The sequence below is a fragment of the Anas acuta genome, chromosome 4 (genome assembly GCF_963932015.1).
Source record: "Anas acuta chromosome 4, bAnaAcu1.1, whole genome shotgun sequence".
Taxonomy (NCBI): Eukaryota; Metazoa; Chordata; class Aves; order Anseriformes; family Anatidae; genus Anas; species Anas acuta.
Genome location: NC_088982.1, coordinates 72905162 through 72931378, shown reverse-complemented (window position 1 = coordinate 72931378; position 26217 = coordinate 72905162). Strand labels below are relative to the sequence as shown.

Sequence of the window (26217 nt, the reverse complement as noted above, 5' to 3'; positions counted from 1 at the left end):
GCATTGCCTGCTTCACAACACAGCAAAGCATCTCCTCCAAGCCATGATGCTAGTCTTCAACATTACAAATGTTTCACCCACTTCAGCTAAAGGCAGAGAGCTTGCTACAGCTTTTAAAATTAAGCAAGAGGGGACATAGCGGTAGAACTGCCCTTTGCAGTGGTTATATTCAGGGAGAAGCTTGCTCATCATAAGTGCACAGAACATCCACACATTGCATCAAATATTACCGAGATGTCCAAGAAGCACATTTTTTTCTGGAATGCATTCTATAACCTACTGTGAAGGCTAAATAGACCCTTTGAACTTGGGCTGAGAAGCCCACAAAAAGTTAAGAAATCATGTTCTTCCCTTGGACTTTTGGCCCAGGAAAGGACATTTTTCTATGCACAGGACCACAGAAATGTATGAACAAGAAGTCTCAGTGATGTAAGGCAGCAGGTAAAGACCAAAGTTTTCCATGTGCTTCTTTCCCCCCTGCTGAAATTTCAAGTTAATATTTCCAAGGTGTTTTTTCCTTGCAGCAAGTACCCAGTCAAGGCAGGATATTTACAAGGGTAGGAGTTTTGAATCAAAATAGTTGAGACCAGTTTTATACAAATACTAGTAGGAACCTAAATCCATGTTTAAAAGTTATTTCAGTGACATCATTAGTTTCTGGTATTATTATGCATTTGACAGTGAGAAGGGAATCACAAAGACAAGTTTTCCCCCTATACAAACAGATGAAATTGTAGAAGTTGGAATTGGCCAAATATCTGTTACTGTAAATAATTAAGAAATCATGGTAAAGTTGAGCATAAGAAGAAACATCCACTGCTTCAAAGTACCATAACCAACCTAAATAAGGCTGCCCAAAGACTGGAGAGAATATTTTCATGTACATATGAAACATAAAAGCAAGTTTGCTCAAAAATTAGTTAGCTAACACAAACATTTACAAAACTAAAATCTCCAAGAATTCATTCACATTTTAAATGTAGATGCACATCGTTGTAGATAGTTGATCTGCATTTTTGCACACAAGAATGCTGTACCTTCTTCATGCACATTGATGTCGAAGGTGTTCATACATTGACTATTATCTGCAGCTAATTAGTAATGTGACTGCAAAGCTCTGAGGAATCAGAAGAGAACAAGCTAGCTTTCCTTGTACTTCACTTTTGTCAATATTCAGAAATTTATGTTCATGATGCATTGGTAAATATATTTGTAAATTATTTAGATAGGTTTTTTGTTAACACAGTTTTAACACAATTAAAAAGGAAAGAACTGCAAAGGACATATCCACCTACTTCTTTATGGCTCCTCTGTAACAGGAACCTGGTATATCTTGCAACAATTTTAGTGCCCTGTTTGTAAGCATGGTGACAACTTTATGGGATTCATAACAATATCAAGATAGATATCTGATAAATACCAGTTGTTCTAATAAAACTCCATTTTTTGTTAAGTTTATTGGTAACATTTGTTTTTACTAAAATTTTCTTCAGGTTTTGGTTGAGCCATTCTGAAAATATTGTCACCCCTCTTGCAGCAAAAATACCTTTTACCTGAATGAATTGACAAAGCCCAATGCTGTAACTTTTTTTTTTTTCCCTAGAAGCACAATCTCTTGGTACTATGAGGATATATCTAACCTAACCGAAAGTTTCACAGAGATGAGACATAGGGGAAGGCACATGGGTGGTGAACAAGCACAGTATACCTTGAGAAGCTTCCATGATTTTTAGCCCAGGAAATCTGACCCACACTAGTTAATCAAAAACTTGCTGTTAATTGCTAGTTATTTACAGATGAGGAAAAATCAAAACCAACTAATTTCCAGTAGTTTTACTCCTCCCTCTCCCCACCCAAAACATTGCATATGCGCGATTGAAACAGCTGGATAAACTTTTTGCCTATTATTCATAACAAATAGGGTGGCTCAGCTGCTGAAAGATTTGTTTTCTGGAAAAAATGCATGACCATTATACCACAGTGTGGCTCAGAATAGGGAGGGGAAGGATGACATTAAAGACCATTGAAAGCAACATTGAAACATGGCAATCTGTGATTATGATTCATAAATGGCACACACTAAATCGATATCGATACAATTTGCATGATGTTTAAGAGACACGGCTAAAGACAGAAAGGGATACAGGAAACTAATCAGTTGTGTTCCACATAGCTTGCCCCCCACATGGTAACATGAACAAGCATAACTGTTTCAGTAGTACAATGCCATTCCCTATTAGGCATTACAAACAAGGAGAATTTAAAATGTCCTACACAGCAGTTTTTCCTTGTTTCCCTCTTCACATTTGACAACAAAATTTTGCTTTTATATGGATGTTTCTGGAAATCAGAGATATGGTTTAAATGCTGCCTTGAGAACACTACGGCATCATTACCCAGTTGTCTTAGAAAAAAAAATCAGCAAAAAACAGACCTATTTTAACACTTAAAAAAAATGCTGTGGGATTTTCAAATTCATCTGAAATTTGGAGCAGATCCTCTTGGGAGTCATCATGCGGCACTTGAAGGGCAAGCAGGCGATCAGGCCCAGCCAGCATGGGTTTATGGAAGGCAGGTCCTGCTTGACGAACCTGATCTCCTTCTACGACAAAGTGACGCGCTGGGTGGACGAGGGAAAGGCTGTGGATGTGGTCTACCTTGACTTCAGCAAGGCTTTTGACACCGTCTCCCACAGCATTCTCCTCAAGAAACTGGCTGCTCTTGGCTTGGACTGGCGCACGCTTCGTTGGGTTAGAAACTGGCTGGATAGCCGGGCCCAAAGAGTTGTGGTGAATGGAGCCAAGTCCAGTTGGAGGCCAGTCACTAGTGGCGTCCCCCAGGGCTCGGTGCTGGGGCCGGTCCTCTTTAACATCTTCATCAATGATCTGGATGACGGCATTGAGTGCACCCTCAGTAAGTTTGCAGATGACACCAAGCTATGCGCATGTGTCGATCTGCTCGAGGGTAGGAAGGCTCTGCAGGAGGATCTGGATAGGCTGCACCGATGGGCTGAGATCAACTGTATGAAGTTCAACAAGGCCAAGTGCCGGGTCCTGCACCTGGGGCGCAATAACCCCAAGCAGAACTACAGGCTGGGAGAGGAATGGTTGGAGAGCTGCCAGGCAGAGAAGGACCTGGGAGTGATGGTGGACAGTCGGCTGAATATGAGCCAGCAGTGTGCTCTGGTGGCCAAGAAGGCCAACGGCATCCTGGCTTGTATCAGAAACACTGTGACCAGCAGGGCTAGGGAGGTGATGGTCCCCCTGTACTCGGCTCTGGTGAGGCCGCACCTCGAGTACTGTGTTCAGTTTTGGGCCCCTCGCTACAAGAAGGACATCGAGGTGCTTGAGCGGGTCCAAAGAAGGGCGACGAAGCTGGTGAGGGGCCTGGAGAGCAAGTCCTACGAGGAGCGGCTGAAGGAGCTGGGCTTGTTCAGCCTAGAGAAGAGGAGGCTCAGGGGTGACCTTATTGCTCTGTATAAGTACATTAAAGGAGGCTGTAGCGAGGTGGGGGTTGGCCTGTTCTCCCATGTGCCTGGTGACAGGACGAGGGGGAATGGGCTAAAGTTACGCCAGGGGAGTTTTAGGTTAGATGTTAGGAAGAATTTCTTTACTGAAAGGGTTGTGAGGCATTGGAACGGGCTGCCCAGGGAGGTGGTGGAGTCACCATCCCTGGAAGTCTTCAAAAGACGTTTAGATGTAGAGCTTAGGGATATGGTTTAGGGGGGACTGTTAGTGTTAGGTCAGAGGTTGGACTCGATGATCTTGAGGTCTCTTCCAACCTAGAAAATTCTGTGATTCTGTGATCTCAAACCACATTTTTTTACAGTGCAAGTTAGATATCCATTTTGTGTAACACTGCATAAAGCTTTCCAGTGGCATATACCATATATGATCGCTCCAGAAGTGGAACATAGGTGATAATGTTATGCTTTATAAACTGAATAGGAGAATGCCTAAATTTGAATGTTTGACAAGAACGTTAACGTGCACTTGTTCTATTTTGTTTCCATGCACTATTGAGTCTGTGTTGTGTCTGAAGCCATTACAGAGCAAGGTACAGCTGATTCAAAGCAGGGATTGAGCAGTCTGCCCTCGATGTCAAAGCAAGGACTCAATAGTTCTCACATCAGTGCTCATACAGAAGCAGCAGTGGTCCTTTACAAAGCCTGCAAGGCACCCACTGGCTCACACAGCACAAATATCGCTCTAGGCCAAACTGAGAACAAAGTTCTGTAAGATGGGGGAGGCCCTTCCAGAGCCACAAAATCAGGGTTAAAATGGCAGGTCAGTGTGAGCTCATGCATGAGTTAACACTCATCTTAAAGAGATGAGACTGGCTGAATAATAAAACCAATAAAAATAATAATTAAAAAAGTAGCAGAAAGCAAGCATTTGCAGTTAATAGCTATTTCTGTTCAGGGCTGTCGTCTGAACTCTAGGAACTCACAGAGAGGTTTAGGAACAAATGCAGTGACTAACGTTAAATACATTTTTTGCAACATCTACAGGATGCTTGCTCATCAATCAGCTTCCATGCTAATTCGAAACGTTCCTATCTCCTGCCCAGATGAGCACACTGCAAGCTGGCTCTGAATAGTCAGCTTTTCTCATGAACTCCCATTAGAGTCCATCCCCACCCTGCTCCTCAGCGTTGGTTTGGCTTCCAAGCCCATTTTGCAGGGCTTCTGGGCAATACAGGGAAATTTGTACTTTATTTCATCTTCTACAGACTCAGTGGGAAATCCCTGCAAGCATCTGTGCTACTGATTTTCTTCCAATCTTTCCCTTTGCCTTCATGACAGCAAAAAAAAAAAAAACTTTAACCAGGCTTCCTGGTAGAGTGCTCTGTTTTTACTGACCTGTGTCATCATCTATCTGGCTGCCCATCCTTTCTTTGTCCTCCTGAAGAAAGGGTCTGTCTTATTCTTAACACTTAAAAAATGCCCAGAAGAACAAATGAAGCCCAGAACATTTAGGGGTTTGGCATCATGGATAGAAAGGGAGATCAGTATATAAATTACTCTAGATTTGTTTGTAGTTACTACACGCAAACACGTGTGACCTCTCATTTACCCGATGGCACAGGGCTGCTCCTGTCTCAACACAGGGAAGCAACATAAACAAGAGAGAAGTGAAATAGTTTGCTGATTGGGTCGCTGAAAGATGTCTCCCTTGAACAAACAGTCCTGAATGCTTTAAACTTTCTCCTCTAAACTGAAATAGGGGTTTTAAACAGCCCCAGGATGTAGAGAACAAGTTAGATGCTGCAGATACTAACCACCTCACTTAAGACCCTAGAGAAGAGCACCCTGTGGCTAAGAATATTGGGGAGTCAGAATGGAATAAAGCACTGTTTTTTAGACATATTTGAAAAGTCCTCTTGAAGCAGAGGTGCTATCACAGCTTAGCTTCCCAGGCAGCTGCACATCTTCCTGGAATTAAGGGTTAATATGGCACTTATGACAGTTATTGAATTAAAAAAAGACAACAGAACGTATTCATTTCCCAACAAGCAGCTAGGTTTAGGCATGAGTCCTGGGTTCATCTTTGGAAATATCCCTGCATAGGAATATGAGATGTTTTTGGAATGGCGCACAGATGGAAATAGGAAATGCTACAGGGGGAATCTTTCCCTAGAAGTGCCTGAACAATGCTTCAGGCCATCTGCCAGTATACTGAATCACAAAGTAGTTCACATGGTTTTTGCTTGGTTTACTAATGAACACATAACATTCAAATTCCCTTAATATACACTAAGGTTTTCATTTCTCAAAAAAAAAAAATCATGCAAAGAATATATGGCTTTCAGAGAAAAATTGTCTTAAATTTAATATTGAGGAAAAAAATAACCCCTCAAAAATTTCGTGACATACAGGTAGCTTTTCTCCATCTTAGAACAAGTGTTTCTGGAGTTATAGACTGTTTTTGGCTCCTGTACACAGAGACTGTAGCAGCATCCTGCTACTTCTCCAGCTCTGCTGTACGCTAGCTCAGGAGTCCCATCTGAAGGAGTCATCTCTTGATGACTGCAGTTTCAGATTGACAGAGGTGCACGAAATAGCACCGATAATTTGGAAGTCAGCTTTAAAAGCCATGTCCTCCTTAACACCTATTAGTGTTTGATTGTCAAATATTTTTGCTTTTTTTCTTTTTGTCACTGGTATTGCATGGATAACATTAGCCTGTATGCAACACTTCACAATGGGAGCTTCAAACTGTTTTCAAAAATTCATCTCCAACTAATTATACGTAAAATAACTTAAGGTACCTAGGTACTTCACAGCAAGATGGGATCATCAGGCTGCAGTAGACCCAGCAGACACTGGCATTCCACCAAGTCCCAGACACGGATGGAGATTGATACACCGCCTCTTCTCTTCTAGAGGGCTGTGGCCAAAAAAAAGATACTGCTCTTTATCCAGCTTTCCCTACTTCCCACGATTGTGCTGGCTTTTGTGAACATCTGATTTGTATCTTTCAAATCAAGAAGTGCAAATCAGCTAAACCTCTGTGCGCAGGGTATGTTCTGTACCTTTCAAAGGTTAGGCTAGCTCTTCATTTGCTTTCTTTCCCATCCCAGCCTGGTATTAACCCATGCAAGTATTGACAGCTGGAGTTCACAGCTCAACAAGTCTATACCAAGTCCCTTTAAGCTCCAGGTAAAAGCTTGAGTCCCAGTGATTTGTAACACCCATTTTACAGATTTGTTCCCAAATCCCCTTTGCTGTCACCATGTCTCGAGGCGGTGCCTCTGGTGTGTTCCCCGTGAGGCTCTGTTCTCAGGCATCATGAAGCACCTCCAGAGCAAGTCCTACCCACAGACACATCATTAGCTCACCTTGCTGTGAAATTTCTAGCCTTGAACACCCTTCTTAGTGGCTGATCACCCGGACTCTTCAGGTTTGTGTGTCATTGGGTATGAAATAACACGTTAGTAAAATTGAGTCACTTAGCAAGTTCTGCTTGCTTACGGGTTAGCATTTTAATTTTATATAATTATGTCTCCTCTGTATTTTCCTCTTTCAGATATCCCTTCTACAGTTTAAGGAATATCTTTCCACCCATAACAGATTTTTACTGGGAGAGTGTGAGGACTGTTACCAGTTAGGTTGGATTAAAATACACGAGTATCACTCATTTTCTAATTGATATAGTGCTTATACCATTGATCAGATGCTGAGACACACAAAAGGTCTAAAAAATAAAAACGTAGATCGATGATGAGGACTGATGCAGACATCAATGTGTCTGGAGCTTCTAAATGGGACAAAGTACCCTTTTATATAGACAGAGTCTCCTTAGAAGCATATAGCTTATTTTTTTCAAATAAAAAGTGGCCTAATTATTGACCTCCCTGCCTTGACATAACAAGACAATGCATATTTCTAACTTTAACTGTAAAAGCTCAACGATGTGTAAAATGAGCCTTGAGTAAGATTATTAGATGCTATCAGCTTTTCAAAGTGGGTGTGTGACAAGATCTGATAATGCGTTGAGGATCAATGCATCTGTCCTTCTTGCATCTCTGCTCTCCTGGAGAGAAAGCAACTGTCAGACCTAGTGAAGAGATCACAGTTGCTGAGCAACAGTAACAACACAAATATGCTCCTGGCCTGGACTTGGCAGAAGAAAAAAAATCTGTTGAAATGATAACCATTGGTAGGGGTAAAAAAAGCCGCCACATCCCATAAATTGTGTGAATGCTAAAATATTGCTTACTCTTTTCATTAGAAATTCTACTATAGACACAGTGACATATCAAAGTGTATTCGAACAATACAAATATTGTATGGAAAATATGAAATACAATGCCACAAAAGTACCTTAGAACATATTAACCTGCATTCTATACAAGTTAACCATATAAATTCATACATTACATAGAAATTATAGCATGACCCAGTGGAATGTTGCAAAAAAATTATTCTATTAAGTATGTTGGATGTTTTAAGAACTCATAAGAAGATTATAATTCATATTAGATTATATAGGGCTTTTTCATAAAGGATCATTTGCCACTTCGAATTAAGCACACTAGACTTAATTTAATCAAGCCACAGGAGCTTGAAGCCCTCTGGCCTAATGGCTAATTCACATTGTTTGTCATCTTTATTTCGGGCAATTGCTTGCCTTTTTGTGATTTGCAAATTTCAGACTGATGGACACGAACCTCCCGGAGCTTTCCCTGGGATCAGTTAACAAATTCAAAAGAGGAGGACTCATTGGACAAATCTCCATATGCAAACCAAACACGTAAAAATTAAGTGATCTAATGTAACAAAAGAACAAAATGAAATTATTTCTTCCAGTATTCTTTGTTTGTCTATCCTTAACCACCATCTTAGAGAAGTGTAAATTAGGAGTTGAAATGATTTATTTCAAAAATTAAATTGAGCACACGGCTACTTTTTCATTTCTTTGTGTACTTTCACTTCCTGCTTTCTTCCCTTCCCCTTGAAAGAGCTATTTCAACAAGAGCAAGTAAATGTCTATAATTGCAAAAGAAAATGTTAATATAACATTTACACAGTTCAACAGCTTCAAAGCTGTTTCGTTGAATGAATATGGCTAAAAGACAACTTACACAGAGAGGGCAAAAACCCACCAAATTGCTACTTCAATGGGAAATTTTGCAGTGAAACCTTAAATGCAGAAACAAAAAAAAAAAAAAGAAAGGGAAAAAAAATCAAAGTCTCTTCTACCTAATTCAGACCATTTAGAAGCTCTGTGCCTAAGCCACGGATTACCAGTGATACCATCTACTTCAGTTTGCTGTGCCTAAAGAAAGCATCCCTCTTATTAAAAAAAAAAAAAAAAAAAAAAAAAAAAAAAAAAAAAAGAAAGAAAAGTTTAAAGCCAAATAATTCAGGCTTGCATAAATCTTTAATAGGAGCTACCCTCCCAGGATTGGCTGCACTTTCTTTTCTCTGCCCAAGGGAAACACAATATGTCTTAGAAAAGAATAATAGTAACTCCATCTTGTGTGTTATACGATATCTTCAAGTAATCCAGAGGATTTTGCCTTTGTCTGTCATAAACAAAAGGCCACCCATACATAATGTGTCCAGGCATTTTTAGACTCCTCACCTTAGCAGGTGACGTGCAGGAGATGGACGGGAGATGCTTAGCCAGCCAGTCGCTGCAGGCAAGTTTGCTCTCATGGCAATTTAGAAATGGGAAAAAAATAAAGAAAAAAGGCACAAATTCCATCCTTGTAAGAACAAAGCATTATTTGCACCCTGCAGTTGTCCCAGTTCTATAGAAATCTGTTTAAAAGTTATGCTACAGAGCCCCAAAGCACATTTTCATGCTGTTTGTCTCCTGTTTCTTTTTTTTTTTTTTTTAAAGAAAACACCACAAAACCCCTCTCTCCCTACAAATTGTATGTACAAAGTAGAGAACAGCAGAACAATTTAGATGAACACTTAAAAACCGCAGTATTGGGACAGCAGTTAAGTAGTTATATTTGAAATCAACAGCAACAAATCATAAGCCCCCGTTCTCCCCCTGCAAAGAGAATACCTGAAGTGCTAAGGAAATATCCATCACACAAGTCAGTCATGAAAAATAGTAAAAAAAAATAAATAAAAATAAAATAATAAAATATTGAAAAGTCCAACAAAGCATCAGAGCATCCAAAATAAGAAAAATAGCAGGAGTCAGGAGTATATTTTTGGAAACAACAACACAAGGAGCAGAGCAGTCTTGTGACCTGGTGGCAGCCAAGGCTGGATCTTGGCCAGGGACCCACTGCCCCCGGGCTTTGACAACCGAAGGGTTTCCAACCCAAGAACCAGTACCCTGCTTTGGACAGGGGTGGTTTAAGTCACACTAAGACGGATCTGGTCTGGAGGCACTGGTTTCCACAGCAGACCAGGCCAGGTAGGACGAGATGCCCTCAGAGCAGTCCCCAGGCTGCAGGGACACATGTGGCCGGATTATAGCATAGAGGAATCCCTGAGAAATTTTTAAAATCAATTTGTGTACATATGCTAAGTAGTAATTGGTGTGAAATGAGGCTTCATGGGTCTTTTGTTGACTAGCATTGAATGACCTGTTAAATTTTCAGTGACTGGCACTGGCTATCGGATAGCAGCTACAGAAATTCAGGCCCATTGCCCTCAGCAGCTTACATGGCAAGTGTAAGCGGCATTAATTGGAATAGTCTTTCAGCCTGACGACAAGATAAAGCTTTAGCACAAGTAGGACTTGTAGCCTGTGACAATAAATCATTTTGCTCTTTAACTAGGGGTGGATTGGTTCTGTCTCGTTTGACAAAAACATGAAGAAAAGTGATTCTGGCTTTCAGAGATTAAAGTATAAAGTGCAAGCTAAGTTACTGAAAGCTAATATTTCTGTGAGAAAACAAGTATCAGAATTCAGTTTTGTTTGGTTAGTAAATACTAATGATGCCACTAAAATACAGAACTAACAAACTTGGACTGGGCTAAATACATCATTGCACATATTGCTCATAGAGTTGCATTTAAACATACTTCCCGCCCACAGATTTCTCTGGAATATTGCATCTGTTGTAAGCACACACATCCAGCTAATATCAACAAATCCACATGCAAAAATCACAAGTACTTAGGTGGCCAGAATGCTCCATGCTGACAGAGATGTTTTTAAGTGTCACCAGCTCACGTGATAGGCAGGAAGGGTGCAGGCAAATCCATCACAATTCTCCTCATACTCTGCCCCCAGCCTTGCATTACAGTTTCTCCCAAGCACCCTGCTTCTGCCTGGACTCGGACTCCTGCTCTTGAAGTATTTGGCACATCCTGAGCTGCAGCTGGTGGAGGGAACACAGTGAGGAAATGGTATGTGTGCAAATGTGGTTACAGAGCTGACTTTGTTCCATGGCAGTCCTTCAGCTTTAATCTAATCAAATTTGTGCCAGCAGCCTTACTGGGCAAATCTGTTGCTTAGCAAGTACTATGAAGCAGGCACCCAGAGCTGACCTTTACATCAGCTGTGAGAGGGGTCTTTAAGAGCCAGTTCAGTATCAGGGCATGCAGGATTTCTGTGCCTGAATGCCCTTATTAAAGTTTCCAGAGCACAAATAGGGTAGTAGCAGTTACCTGTCTATGAGGACGTGCATCTCAGTGTAGGACTCACAGCTCTCATCTTTCTCATTGGGCTGGCCACGAGTGATAACATTAGGCTTACAGTATGATGTACTCCTATTGGTAATCACCTGGAACTCAATCTACACATACTAAAATATTGAGCCACTCACACATTGGTTGAGAAATCTTTACTTTAGTAAAACAAAAAGTAAATTATGCCATTCATAAACTTTGGATATCAAATTTTGTGTGCCTGGGGCCAACTCCATTCAAGGACTGCAGTATCATGGTACTAAGTGTGGCTCATTGCTAACTGGTTAACACCCAGGTTCTTGGTCCTCAAGCAGAACCCATCACTTGAAGTAAACCTGTAAAGGCTGCCCAGACAGCCCCGAGCTCTGGGCTACACCACAGATTACTTCTTTAAATGTCTTTGCACTGGCTGCTTCCTGTGGGAACCAAGAGTAATTCCATATCAAGATCTGTTCTACCAGATCAGCAGAAAACATTTGTGCAGCTTACATCCCCTGCCCTTCTTCTAAACTTTTTTACTCCCCAACATATGGTAGTGCCCTGGGTCATCATGCAGCAAATCCTGCACTGTCTTCAGAAGGGCCAAGAAAGCAAGCAATTGCCAAAGCATCTCTATGATTATGCAGCCAGGACTTCTCTCAAAATCAGCTGAGCTCTATATCGGAGGGCATAGTTTTATCACAATGCAGAAAGCAGACCTTTTACTACAACAAAAGACTCCACACACAAAAAAAAGAACACCTTACCACTCAAGCAGGAGGCAAAAGGTAAGTCAAAGTGAGTAGCCCAGAGTTTTCAGTACTAGCACTTTACTAACCCAAGTCTGCCAGCAATCTTCCGCTTGCCCAACCCCTGGACCTGCTCTTCTGCATTGCCGAAGTCCATGCCCTGATAATCCAACCCAATGTAACCAAAGACCGACAGTTTCTCATAAGGCAGACCTGCTGCCCTGTTTGTTATGTGCTGTTTGGCAGATAACTCTTCACCTAAGACACACACTATTGCTTTTGTTCCTGGATCGATTGACTGAACCTTTTATAAACAGGAGTAGGGAACTCAAGATTGTCTTGCAAAGGTTTATGGCATGAACCCTTGCATACATCCAGGGATACGCCACTCCACACAGACTTTCTTGCAAACAAAAACACTCACATAAATGCTTACAGAAAATGTTACTGAGGTGAGTTCATCACTTGCTATTTTTCTTCGCTATTTATCTTGTTCTTGTATCAACTCCCATTTGTCACAAGAAACCTAGGAGGCACTGCAAGCTTTTCAAGGCCAACATGCACAGTGCCGATTGCATGATGAGCACCCAGCAGGCATTATCAGAATAGAAGAATTATCAGAGCATAATGATTTCTCTCGTTTTAGAACCATAATTATATAATAATCAATAAAGTGTTTTCATAATGTATAAGATACAACATGGGGATCAAGTTGAAAAAAGGTCATTTATTATACTTATTGTTCTGCTTTTTTGATTTTTTTTTTTCCCCAGCAATTCCTAAGTTTCATTGATGGCTTCCCCTGGATTTGCAGTCACATTAGCAGCAAAATGAAGATGATGAAGCTCTTTCTGAGGCAAAATTATTACCTTACTGTAAATACTTTCATCCTCTATCAGTGCTGAGATTCAGCTCTCCTGAAGCCACATGATAAGGACAGCTTCCTCCTTAGGAAGTCATTTTGGTAGGTTCTGCTTTCCCTTTCCTGGTTTTGGAAGAAGTTACACAAAAAGAGGACTGCAGTACATGATTGCATCCTTTTTCTTCACTAAAAGTATCATTTGCATAGAACCAATAAAAACTTGTTTCATTTTATCTCAAGGTCTTCACACAACCATCAGATTCCTCAGCAAGTTTGCTATCACTCCCACATCATGCAACACTGACCTTCAGGTAAAGAAGATATGAAGAGACATGAAAAAAAAAAAGTACAAAATGATACATTATACCAAACTAGAAGAACATGTTAAATGGTAAAAGACTCCATGTTTCAATACATGCATTTTCAGGTCTGTTTATGCTACTGCCTGACTTCTGAACAGATTTAAGTCTATGCTACACAGTCACGGTCTTCTTTAATTGTGACCTACTTTTAGACTTCATCATAATGGGTATGCAGAATCACAACTGAGGCTTAGCAAGCAGCAGCTATTTCTGATAAGCTGTATCAGGATATCAGACTCAAAGTTCAGCAACAAGCAAGAGAACTTTCTCCACTGTAAGGACCAATCCTTTTACGCTGTTTAGCTGTATCCCCGCACATTAATTACTAACAGCTTTACTCTACTCATTTATTTATGATTATCATACTGCCCCAACTACTGTTTACTCCTTTGATATTTTTGAACTTCTCATTTTAACATTCAACAAAACCCCAAGACAGAAATTGGCCACTCTTGTCAGAACCATGCTCCCAGCAGGAGATCTGAGTCACTTCAAGTCTTACTCATTCAGTAAGAGAAACTATTTAGTCCAGGAAGAAACTGATGTCTTTAACCCATCTACACAGTCAAAGCTCTAAAACTCCTGGTATTTTCCACAAAAATCCATGACCAGTCAAATCTCTTAAACAATAAATATGTAACCATCCATTTTCAAAACAGGTAGCAGTAACACTTGTTAGACATTGTAAAACAGTTCAGATTAACACTGACTTGTGCAAAAAAAAAAAAAAAAGTTCTGTTCAAGCACGAATTGTTTTACATAAATCCCATTTCCCATTATGCACTTGGCATTTCTCAGTTTCAATAAACAATTCTGCCCATGGACATTTTTCTAGTTGTATTTATATCAACAGTATCAGAAGTTCCTTTAGTTCATGCGTGATGGTCCCAGCCCAGAGAGAGAGTTCTTACTGCTGTAAATCCTAAGTTTTATATTCCTTTGCCTTCCCCCCACCCATTTCTTTCCTGAGCACTGAGTTTTCACTGAGTTTGCTGTGCACACAGCTCTGTCTGCTGTGCTTGCTGCCCACCTGCTTTGAAGGCAGCCTGCTGGTTTTGCAGTAGCTTGGGTTGCCAGCTGGCTCACAATGCCCAGCTAATTTCCCTGATGACTCAGTTGTAGCTATGTGATTTCTGTAGTGTTGTAGCACCTGGTTTTGGTAGAGGTTGATTCTGGATCTTTCAACAGAAAGATCAGACTAGTGCTGTGATTAGGATCCTGTAACACTTTTAGTCAGGCCAAACTTTTGTTACAAGCCTTAGAAAACATTCATCCTAGTCAAGAAAACAACAAAAACGCTACACCTTTTACTGTTTAGTTATATATTTTAACATTAGCTACAAAATCCTTCATATCTCTCTATTTCATCATTTGACATCTTTAACTTCACCATAAAACTAGGTTCTTGCAGGTTTTCCCCTCTATTTCTCCATAACTAGCCACTTAAGAACATGCAGAGATTCACCTTATTCAATATCTATATCCTAAAGCACTGCGATATTATGCATGGGCTGCCATGAAGCAATCTAAGATTTTTAAAGGCACAATTACCCACAAAAGCCTCTCATTGCCATCTTGAATGTAGCACAAAATAAAAAATAATAATAAAAAAATATATAAATATAAAAAAATCCACACGCCAGAGAGCGGAACACCAGCAACATTTGTGTGCCTTGGATAGAGGAGATAACACTTCAGTATTTCCCCTTGTAAAGTACGATTCATACTTTTTTCCTACCTATTAATCTTCCATAAATCATTGCCACGATTCATTATACACCTATTAGTTATTTATAACAATATATTCATAGATTAACATGAACAGTTTTGGGCTATGAAATATTCAAACCGTTTAATGAGTTGTGTGGCACAAGGACTAAGACTGGGATTGTTTGTTCCATAATTGAAATTTAAATGGGGAAATTACCAGTCTGTGAGCAAGTAACGCTCAAAATTTTGTGTTTTGAAAATAATTTCAAGAAATACTTTTGTACCACAGCTAGAGCCAAATGCTCAGAAGCTAGTAGCCAAATGTAGAATCTGGGTTAGATATTCAGAACACTTGGTTGTGCTGCATGGTTCCAGGATGTATAATATTTAATAAGGCCACTAAAAAGTTGTTCTGCACTTTGAGCAGCCAGGGGGGATGTTCAACGGGGCTGCTACTGAGCACAAGAAGATGCGGAGTTATAAACAGAGTGGCCCAAACCACAGACAGCATCTATGGTCACACCAACCCCCATCCATCCCAGTCAGTACCAGAGTAAGAGCTAGGAACAAGAATTTTGCCAGAAGAAACCTACCCCAGAGTAGAAGGGGTGTTTGTAGCAGGCTGCAAGGAAGCGTAACTAGAAGGGGCAGCATCTGGTAATGCAAAAGCCAAGAGGAGATGCTGTGGCTGAGCCAGGAGCCACCCTCCTTCCCCAGAGAGGATCAAGATGAATCACAAGGAGACCAGAACAAAGCCCTCAACTCTACCAGCAAGCTCACAAGGCCACTCACCAGCAGCTGTAGCTCTCCTAGATGGGTCAGGCACATCTCTGCAGACTTCATACCATCTATCACCAGCCAAAGCCCAAGATGTCCACTCAGAACACAATTATTTCACTTTAACACAACTTCTCTATTTGCAGTTTGTTTTTAATGGGCGCTTTTGCTTTAAAGCCTCTCTCAGGAACCTTTTCCAGAAGAGTACCAGCTCCAGCCACCACCAAGGCAGCAGAAACCCCTACTGAAAGCTCCCCTTGGCAGGGCACCTGCCCTAAATACAATAAGCAGCAGCTGCCACCAGGCAGACTGACTGATTGCATGTACCAATCCCACATCACCTGCTCATGAAAAGGTTTGGGTACTAATAAGCCTTGTGTTCTTAATGAATTGCAATCCATACCAGCTTTTACTATTTTGGGTTAGAGTGGTGCTACTCAGCTCAAAGTGAAAATACAACTGCAGTACCAGCTGGGAGGATCCCAACAGGTTGAAGCAATCTGCTCCTTACTTTACTTTGCTCAGGGCAGGAGAGATCTGCTCTAGATTTTTTCTTCGCAGAGTTTTTTCCTGCTTTCATGTCATTCATCTACACCTGCACTGCCAATTGTCTTCGTGCCCAGCCAGTGGTGCTGTTTCTGATGTGGGCATCCAAGAGGCATGTCAGTACAAGGGTGATGTACCCTTACTCTCCCAGCAGGCTCACTGAGGGAAAAAAACAAACAAACAAACAAAAAGAACAAAAACACATTTACAGAGTGTGCTTCTTCTACAGCCCATTTCAATTTTGGCTTGCCATAAGGACCCAGCTGGAAAAACTGCAGCCTCAACACAAGGACAAAGGAAAAGTCTGTCTCTTAATGAACCTCTGAGGTGCAAGATGGTCAAGTCACTTATGTAACCAACACAGGTGTTTCTCCAAATGGTATATTTCAATGCTTACTTTCAGGGTTGTCCCTGAAAGGATAGACTTATGGTACAACAGTAATTCTGCTACAGCCAGCCATGATGTACAGAGCATGGTGCAGCCAGACAAGCAGCACGCATCAGTTAAAATATGCAGTTTTACATTGACAAAACACCAGGACCTCAAAGACATCAGACCAGATACTGGTCATACTAGGTGTATGCTGATACATCCATAGTGACTGTGATATCAAGCACTGACCTCATGCTTTATATCATCATGGAGGAGACAGGAATCAACACCTCCAATGTCCCCCTTCTTCAGCATCATATTTATCAAGATTGACAGTAAATAAGGGTTTTTGCCCTATTGACTTCAGGAATTACTTTTCCTGGAGCTAGCTGGCTGTAGCTGTAGAAAAAGATCCCTCATACCCACTTTTGGGATGCAAAGTGAACGGGTAGATGCCAGTGTCCATCAGAATCAACAGTGCGAGGTCAGGGACACGAACTGCCACCAGCTGGGGCACGGGGGGTTGCCAGGGCAAGGAGAGAGGAACATTAAGGCTTGCTCAAGAATAACAGACATACATATCTGTAACAGTTATTCCTTTGCAGCCTCATAAATTAGCGAGCCCATAAAAACAGGAGCCTCAAGGAAGGACATGCCAAAACCCTACCATGCAAACCATGTTAATTATGATAATAGGCAGATTTTAATACACCAGTTCCTGGCTCCCACACTTTCACCTATAAAACATACATATTTCCAAGGCATCATTCTCCTTCTTGTCTCTATTCAGGTAAATGGTCAAATCTTACTAACCGCACCTGTAAACGTTCAGTGTGAAAGATTTCTGGGGAGCTTACTGTAGTCCTCCTGACAGGCACTGGAACCACATCTCCATCCAAAACTCAGCAGCTTTTGTCAGGAGCAGCTAGGGACTGTCCATCTGTCATTAAAGTGTTAATTTGGTTCATTAACACAGAAAATATTCACCATTTTCCACTTTGGAGGAGATGGGCTGTACCGTCCTTTTAATAGAACTCTGCTGGAAATCAAACACAATTTTTATTCAGGGGAATGATTACTGTGTCTTGTTTAATTCTTGCCTAACAAATGTCAGCACTAATGTATTACAGATTATTCAGTCAATTTGATGGTTCCAGGTGAAAGAAAGGAACACAAATCTCTTCTTTTAGTGTAAAAAGGGTCAGCTGGATGACTTCCACTGCAGGAGCCGAGATGAGGCTTGACATGAATCAATCAAGCAGGCTCAATTTTACAGTTATAGTGCCTAATGCCTAAACATGAGCGTATGGGTGGAAATTAGCACCCGATTATGAGCATACATGATCTTCCCTTGGAAGACAATAATATTGGCATTAAGCTTCTCAAGAGGGAAGATGCTGCTGGTTTTTAATATGTCTTAAATTATGTCAGGAAAAACACTGGAACATCACACAAAAGCCACAGTCAGTGTATATTGCTATCTCATAGAGCTGGAGATCTTTACAACAATATTGACACAGGAGCAGGCAAGCAAATGTCAGCCAATATAACATATGAAATACTTAACGTAACCAATTTTCAGCTGTCAATCAGCAGGGAATAATGACTGATGCAAGGAATCAATACACCACAATTGAATTCCAGCTCACAAACTTGTTTCGTTCTGTGCTATAAAAGACTGTCAAATGTCACACCCCAAGAGATGCAACAGGATTCCAAAGATTTATTTATTTCAAGCTCTGAAGTCTATTAGCAATAGTGCTCCTTGTGCTATTGGAAAAAGAGCTTTGATGACATTAAATTTTCAGAAATGACAACTCATTGCATCTGGAGCCAATTAATTATACCACTCTATCATATTTCAGCAGTCCTCTATCATTTTACTAATAAGTAATTGCACATAATTATATTTAAACAAATTATTGTGACTTTAAAGCTGTAAATATTTGATTGTAATCTATACAGTATTAGCTGAGTATTTTTAAACAAGTTGTTTTGTACTTTTGATAAAAATAATAATAAAAAAATCACTCTATCCTTAGCTCCATTTCATTCAGGTAGCTTAAATGTATAAATTATTAAAGCTGAGTGATTAAAATTTACTAGAGAATTGTACAGAGTTGTATACCCTGTATACTGCACTGGTTTTTGTTTTTTGTATTTAATAAAGGCAATAGAAGAAAAAATATTTATTTTTGTACTCTACAGTGCTGTAGTCTGATGAAAGGCAAAGGAGATACCAGAAGGAAAGAACGAGAAGATGCAAAGGTGAAGACTGCAGAGTCATAATCTCCAAAGAGTATGTATTGTCTACACGGAAATGCATGGAATATACCCCCCATTGGAACAGAAAAACAAAATGTAGCCATAGGAGGCTGATTTATGTAAATACATTAAGTATTTAAAACATAACAGAACAGTGTACTTGTTTCCATAACATAATCTAGTTTTGGTAATAGATAATTCATTCACTGATTCATTCTTGACTTCTGCCTATTGAGCCTTTCTATGTTTTCCTTCCTGCAATGCTGTCTTATGAAAGGAAAATCTGATGGCAGTAGCCTCATCCTCCCTGGTTAGTCCCATTGAAGCAAGTGAGGCTCTGTGCACGACTGGGCACCAGGCTGCAGCTGGGTGGTGGAATCTGGCCCACAGTAATTATAAGACTATTAAAATTAGCATATTTTCTTTACCTGAGGCTGAGAGTTAATTAAAATCTGACAGTAGATTGTATACAGAAGATAAACACTACTGTATTTTCTTTCCAGTACATGGATATATAGTAATTCATTTAAGACAGAGAAGCTCATGCTGTTGAATGTGCTTATTAAAAACAGCAAGGAAGGTCAGGGGCAGTGCTTGCTGTATCCTTCATTTGTTCTTCACTGAAAATGATATAACTGAACTGCAAAAGTTGAGATTGAAAAGCCGCTAGCGTGTTGTCTAATTTCAGCCACAGAAGCTGCTGTGCACTCCGTGACTTTATGAGGGAATAAGATTACAGGTCACAAGAGCTTCTTTATTTCCCACCTGTAGCTTCTAACAACATTTTATTAAGGATTTTCCCATCTTCTCTCTCTGACCTACAGGGGACAAAATTCTAACAGCTGTTGCAGGACCCGTACCGAAGCGGCATTAACACAGATTAGCAGTTCTGAAAAGTAGTATCGTTTTATCAGGACTATATTTATGACTGCTAACTAATATTTTTACAGCGCTTGTAAGATAAACACAGCATATCGTTATGTAAACATGAAAAAAGGCATTTAACACAGTTAAACACTTAATGCATCATGCTTGTTTTGTCTAAAGTCACACTAAGCTGCTCTTTGAAGCTTTAGTACACATTTACAAACCAAACACTTATGCATCCCATGTGCTTATATATATATACTGCTGTTGTCTGTATTGCATACGGAGATTATTGATCCCTTATTAATCGAGTAGAGTCTATGTGCATTATTAATATACCCAAGTAGAGGTAGAGCCTCTGCCAAATATTAAGTCAAATTAATACATGCCCAGTGCTCAGCCTTTCCTTTAGCACACAAGTGGAGTTTTGTTTCCACAAGGACTACAAGATTAGGACCTTGCTAATTTATTACAGAAACAATAGTAATCATCTTTAAACATTCTTTATAAGCTAGGTTTCTTTTTTTATGTAAGATCTCATTTATTCACATGGATGTACTGGAGAAAGAGAGAAAGAAAAGGAAGGAAAGAAGACAGTGAAGGAGAAAAAAGAAATCTGTACTATAATGTTATAAATTTCTAAAGTGATTGTCCACTAACTATCCAACAGGAGCCTATCTTCCTATCTTCTACAGACAAAGTAGATGTCAAGTGTATCTACAGTTAAGTTTTGTAGTGAGCTCTCTATGCGCATTCATGGTGGAAAATCCACACAACTTATGGTCTCAAATCCACACAACTTTCTAAAGTTTAAATTAGTTGTCATGAAGGCTCGGATACATTCTCTTCTGTCATCATCCTAAGCACAGCTGCTAGGTTAATCAAGCTGTATTATAATTGCACTAGAGAGTAGGAGACTCAAAACAATGACATACAGAATATTACAAGGAAGAAGACCAAGATGCCACATATGCCTTGCAATGTTCAACTGGCCTATTTGCCCTCCCCAGAGAGCCATGTTAGCTGACAGGAAAATTAAATATTAGTTGTCACATTACTGAGCCTGATAAAGTGCTAGAAGGGGAAGGTTGATGTGTAGTGCATGGACAAACAGAACTGCATGGTCTGCTGCATGCTATGGTGAGAGTTTTTAGGATGCCACAATAATCACAGCTGAGTTCAGATTTTCAGGTCTTATTTGTGTTCCTGAGTAGACCAGACAGGTTTCAAAAAGTTTGACACCTAGCACAGTGTGGCATTTCAAATATCCACCCATAAATAAATGCCATATGATAGGAGCTGCTCAGGACTTCTGGCAATCTGGCGGTGCGTGTCATTGTGCTGGTCTTTGTAGCCTGAGGGATACAGACAGATGTGACCAATAACCAAACCACAATAAAATAAAACAATTACACATTACTTTAAAATGTGTGATGAGAAACGATTCGTCCTTAGACACCAATTCAGCTCATTACTTTCTGTGCTGCCCCAGAACAGACACCAAGCTTTTGAAAGGCATTTCTCAACAAGAGCGTTTGGATGCTGGCACGCATCACAGCCAGTTGTGCTCGCTCCTTTGGATGGTCTCCCCACATCTGTCAGTTGTCAGACTGCCACTGATAGACTGTCTGGGCTGGACGCGCCTTTTACTCACAGTTGCTCGGTCCATCACCTGTAGTTTTGATCTTTAATCCCCCTGAAAATAAATTCAGGACAGAATTCTTCATTACAGGACATTGGCAAAAGCAGAAAGAGCTGTGTTTTGTGGTCCTAATACTCATCCTGGCTTTCCTCCCAAATTCCCATCATTATTTTGAACCTTTTATCTGTTTAAATAAAGGCCCCTGATTTCTGTTGTAGAGTGGAAATAGGATTCCTTTGACATGACTACTGGGAACTTTTTCAGCATTTTCCCCTAGATCGTTCTGGAAGCACCATGGAAGCAATTACAGCCTTTTTCCATCTGTCAGCTCTAGGGGCTGGCATCACCAGAAAAACTGCAGAAACGTCCTTCCCCCAGCCATAGGTGGGAAGAGGGCCATAATACGAGCATAACTAGAGAGGAACAGGAGGTGGGAGGGAGCGCTACATCTGCCTTTAAGTAGAACAAGCAAAAGGTGAACCAGAACGGTTTCTCCCCAAATATTTATAAGACTCAGGCTTGGGCTATGACTGTTGTTGAAAGCTCAGGCTGGCCCTGGAACAGTTCCCAGAGCTGGAGGCACCTGTGGGAGCCCGGAGCAGTCTCTAGCCTGGTGCATGGACCTGCTGGGCAAACACCAGCTTGGGTCTCCCAGGCTATTCAGGTTAGCTCTCAGCACTTTCCTTTTGGGGTTTTGTCATCACCAGCATTGCTGCTTTCATAATATTTTGATGGGACACAAAGTATTCCCTTTGCCACAAAAGCTGGTCCTGCTGCTTTAAGTATGATTTATGGGTACTTCAGAAATGCACATTAATATATTATTATCCTGAAAATTCAGATCCATTTTCAAAGAGATGAAAATATACCACTTCTACAAGAAATCCTTGTTGCCACACCTCTGAAGTCCTTAAAGCACTTGAAATACATTGAAGAGTTAGAAAAGTCTCTTGCAAAACATGGGCAAACTGCTCGTGCTGCTGTATGATAATCTGTAACGCCTGCTTTTGCATTAAGATGTTTTGACTAAGTAAAGTAACATAACACCAGTCGAGGTGTCAGTCCAGACTTTTAGACTTTAATAAACATTGTTGATTTTGTGGGATGCGTCAAATTCTTATTGCTATTCATTTCATATACCGTTAAGTATTGCTGGCTGTACATATGGAATGGAGAGGATGGAAGAAATATAAGAAATATGAACAGGACTTTGGTTTCTTAAGTGCATTTAGTTAAAAAGACACTTGGTTTATATTTTTTCTAATGAAAAATTATGCATCTATGGCTAGAAATTAAGGCTGCTGTACTATGTTCTCATGCTGAAAAATTCCCAACACAACAGCAACAAGTTATGTGAGGTCAGCACGCTAGCACAGATACTTGTATTGTAAAGTAGTAATTATTTTTGTGGCTTTGGGTCCAAGTTTGAAGATTACCTTGGGCTTAATTTCATGTTCTTTACACAAAGATACCTCCCAATGAAGTCATTGTATAAACAGTGTGACATTAAGCCAGTAGGCTATCCTGCAACTAGTTAGCAATTCTTCTACGTGTTTTCAGTACAGATAGATGTTCTCAAAGTACATCTGAATAAAAACAACAACCACAGATTCACAGGCAAGAGCATGCAAATAAAGAGCATTTTCCTCAGAACTGCGGAAGGGTTTGCTTCTGAGTTCTTTGCTATTTCTTTTTTCTTTGTGTCAGAGGTTTCTCTAGCAGCATATTTTATTTGAAAGAAAACTGTAACAGTAGTTAAAGATAAAAATTACCTGCAAGAAGTTGTATTTTTGTAGCTTTTAGCAGCAAAAGCCACACAATTATAGTTCCAGAGGTGTTACCAAAGAACTGTACCATCAATGACAAAGATCACTTAGTGACAACATATAATCATATTAAAAAAAATCAATTAGTGCAACCAATCCTTCACCAGAGCTTTAGATGTTATAGTCATAAAAATTGTGTAAGCCCAGCCATTTATTTTAAACATTCAGAAGATAATCCCAATGCTCTTCCTGTTGTATATTTTGCTATAGCAGTTTTTGTATAGGTTTTACATCCTTAAAGGATCACCAGCTTGTTAAAAAGGCACATCTATTCTGTAATGTGTAATACCCACTAAAACCATCTTAATCTATAACACTGCATGGAAACCGTTTCATTCTTCTGGATGACTACAGATCCTAATATAGGTGGATAGCAAATAATCACCTCCTTTACAGGAACTGAATTAACCAACAGGGAATTCTCTGAGCTACAGTCCCTTTGTGGAACATTCTCTTTTTGCATAATGTGAGAAAACGCACAGTATTCCAAACATGCTCATCCTTTAATTACATAAATAGAAAACAAGTACTTTAACTCCCATAGAGAAAGAATCATCCAAATAATTACACAATGTACTGTGTGCAAACCCACCACGTTATATCTTTGCACCCATGCCAAAAAGGTGACATAACAATGTCACTCATTTTCCTACCTTGGTTTAGCAATTTACAGGCTTATGTTGTGAGTTAATTCCTGGCTTCATTCGTGGTCTTAAACTACCTGTGAAAATCACTTGAGGATCTCAAGTGAAACATTAGCATTTTCCATTGGGCTTAGAAGATGCAGATGCAGCTTTAAAAAACATAGTTTATGCTCTTTCCATCTCACTTTTCTTAATAACATGTTCCAAAAATGTATATCCTGATAACTGCATTTTGTAATGTCGGTGGGTACAATAATATGTCCAGATTTATTCCATGGGATCTAAACACTGGCACTGGGGAAAGAGCAACGATTGAACATCTTCTGCTAGGCAGTGCTGGGAGATGGGACCCCACGACTAAAGGAACCAAAAACAGAGGAAGTTTTCCTTGCCAGACTTGCCTATTCCCAATGATCCCTCCCAGCTCTCTTTCATCCAGACCACGCCAGTAGAGACCATTTGTCTTTCATTTCCATTCTTAGTGACTGAGGAAACAAAGCCAAGACAAAGGCAGTAGTAGCTTATTGCTGGCTTATTCCATCTTATGGTGGGAATAATTCATTTGTTGGCTGAGCAGAAAGATTATGCAAACTGTAAAGCTCCACATACATGAATCCTGACCTGTGGCATAAACCTCTTACATTCCTCAAGCCATCCTCCAGCGTTAAAGAGTAAGTAAATAAGGCATTTACAGTTCTGTCCACCAGCATAGTTTTTTACAACAGCCCATGCCCTTTTTCATGAAGCCAAAAGTACATGCACTTACTCCATTTTACAGACACAATAAGCAATAAAGTAGATTCCATTAAACAGTACCAATAGCTGAAGATCACTTTCCTTTTTATTAGTGATACTAAACTTACCTAAGCAGAAAATATCTAACTCTACAGAGAATTGGAATTTACTTGACACAATGAAATAAGTACCTTTGCACACTGCTCGGTTTGAGATATGAGGGCATGTCCAGGACAGCATTGGGATCATGGCACAGAGTTTTTCCAGGGTAGGACAAACATTTCTCTTGCTAAAGCCCTTGAAAGAAAACCTAAGAAAAAATATTAAATGATATTAAACAGTGGGCTTATTTCACTGTGAATAAACACTACTGTCATGATCTTCCCTTAGTCTTGTTATTGATAGGGAAAAAACAAACAAACAAATAAACAAAACAAACAAACAATAACAATTGAATGGTTATTATTATGAGAATGATGAAGTTCCTTTTTATTTTTCTTTCTTTTTCTTTTTTTTTTTTTTCTGCCAGTAGACAGGAAAAAGGCATTGGAAGCTTGTGAAATTACACTGTATGTGATTCAGATAAAGAGATGGATTTTTCAAGGTTTGGTTAAACCAGCACCCTGAAAAACCGTCTCTGATGATTCCATTGCACATCGAGCAAAAAAAGCAAAGCTACTCTCCAGCTGCTATCATCTCCTATTCCCTGTCTTCTCATACCAGCTTCACTCTCCACTGGCAGAGATTAGGTGAAAGTAGTTGAAAGAGAGTATCGGAGAAGGCTGACAAATTCTCATACATATAACAAGCTTCTTTTCTTCTGTCTCATTCTCATCTGTAAAATGGTTGTTTTTATACATGTATGTTGTCCCTGGCACTGTGTAAAGGACCTCCAGGCTAGTAATGAGGTCATGAAGTCTATGATATTAGGCTTTTAATTAAATAAAGAATTCCAGCTTTTTCCCTTCTTAAAATAAACCCATTAGATTGAAAAACAAATAAATAGACAAACAGCTCTGTCTTCTTTAGTTGCTTTCAGAAACATCTGACATGTAACCTGTGACCTTCATGTAAGCTTTCAAGGCACTGCCTAAAGTTTTCACCTGTGATTCACTTACAGGTGTATTCTGTTCACTGAGACAGTTAATTATATTTTTTTTCTTACTGTTCTGACTTCTTTTAAATATATTTATATTAAATATAAAGTACTCTTTAATACATGTTAAAAGCAGTCTCCATCTATCAAAAAAGGAATCACAATTTTCATGGTATTCCATAATACAGATCAGTCAGGCAAAGATAATAAAATACCAAACAGTTTTCCAATAATTGGCATTGATTGGGTATTTAATTATCTAACTTAAAAACAGAAGGCTCTAGGTTTTTGTTTCTTAATTTTAAAATGATTCACTTCAAAGCTATGAAAAATACTTTTATTGGATCAGATATTGTATTTGCTTTCAGCTTATTATTTAGAGTCTGAGCCTCAGAACCCTGTCAGATTTCTCTTATCTAATATATGTATTTTACGTATTTGTTCATACACCATGCATTGACTCATAGCCACTAAATAAACATTTTTTTTTTGTTTCTTTTTTGGATCAAGACTTCTGGGCAATTTTACCTTTCCATTTTTATCCCATTTTCATTACGTGCTAAACATTCAAAAGCAAGGTTTCTGCACCTAATCATTGTCTAAAGACTACCTACTCAGACCTTTAAAATCCGTTATGGACCTAACACCAACGGGTACATCATCTCCCTGATAACCTG

At 39.7% G+C, this 26217-nt stretch overlaps 1 protein-coding gene across 2 annotated transcripts in view; it reads right to left on the bottom strand.

Moving 5' to 3' along the window:
* Positions 1-16206, bottom strand: part of FAM241A (family with sequence similarity 241 member A) — a 273201-nt gene extending 256995 nt beyond the window's left edge. Inside the window, exon 1 of one of the 2 annotated variants that reach the window (XM_068681981.1) lies at positions 15562-16206. In XM_068681981.1, coding sequence (XP_068538082.1) covers positions 15562-15612 — 51 coding nt within the window. In that variant the 5' untranslated portion in view covers positions 15613-16206. The remainder of the gene's footprint in view (positions 1-15561) is intronic. The other variant, XM_068681980.1, reaches the window with a different exon arrangement.
* Positions 16207-26217: the final 10011 nt, after the last annotated feature.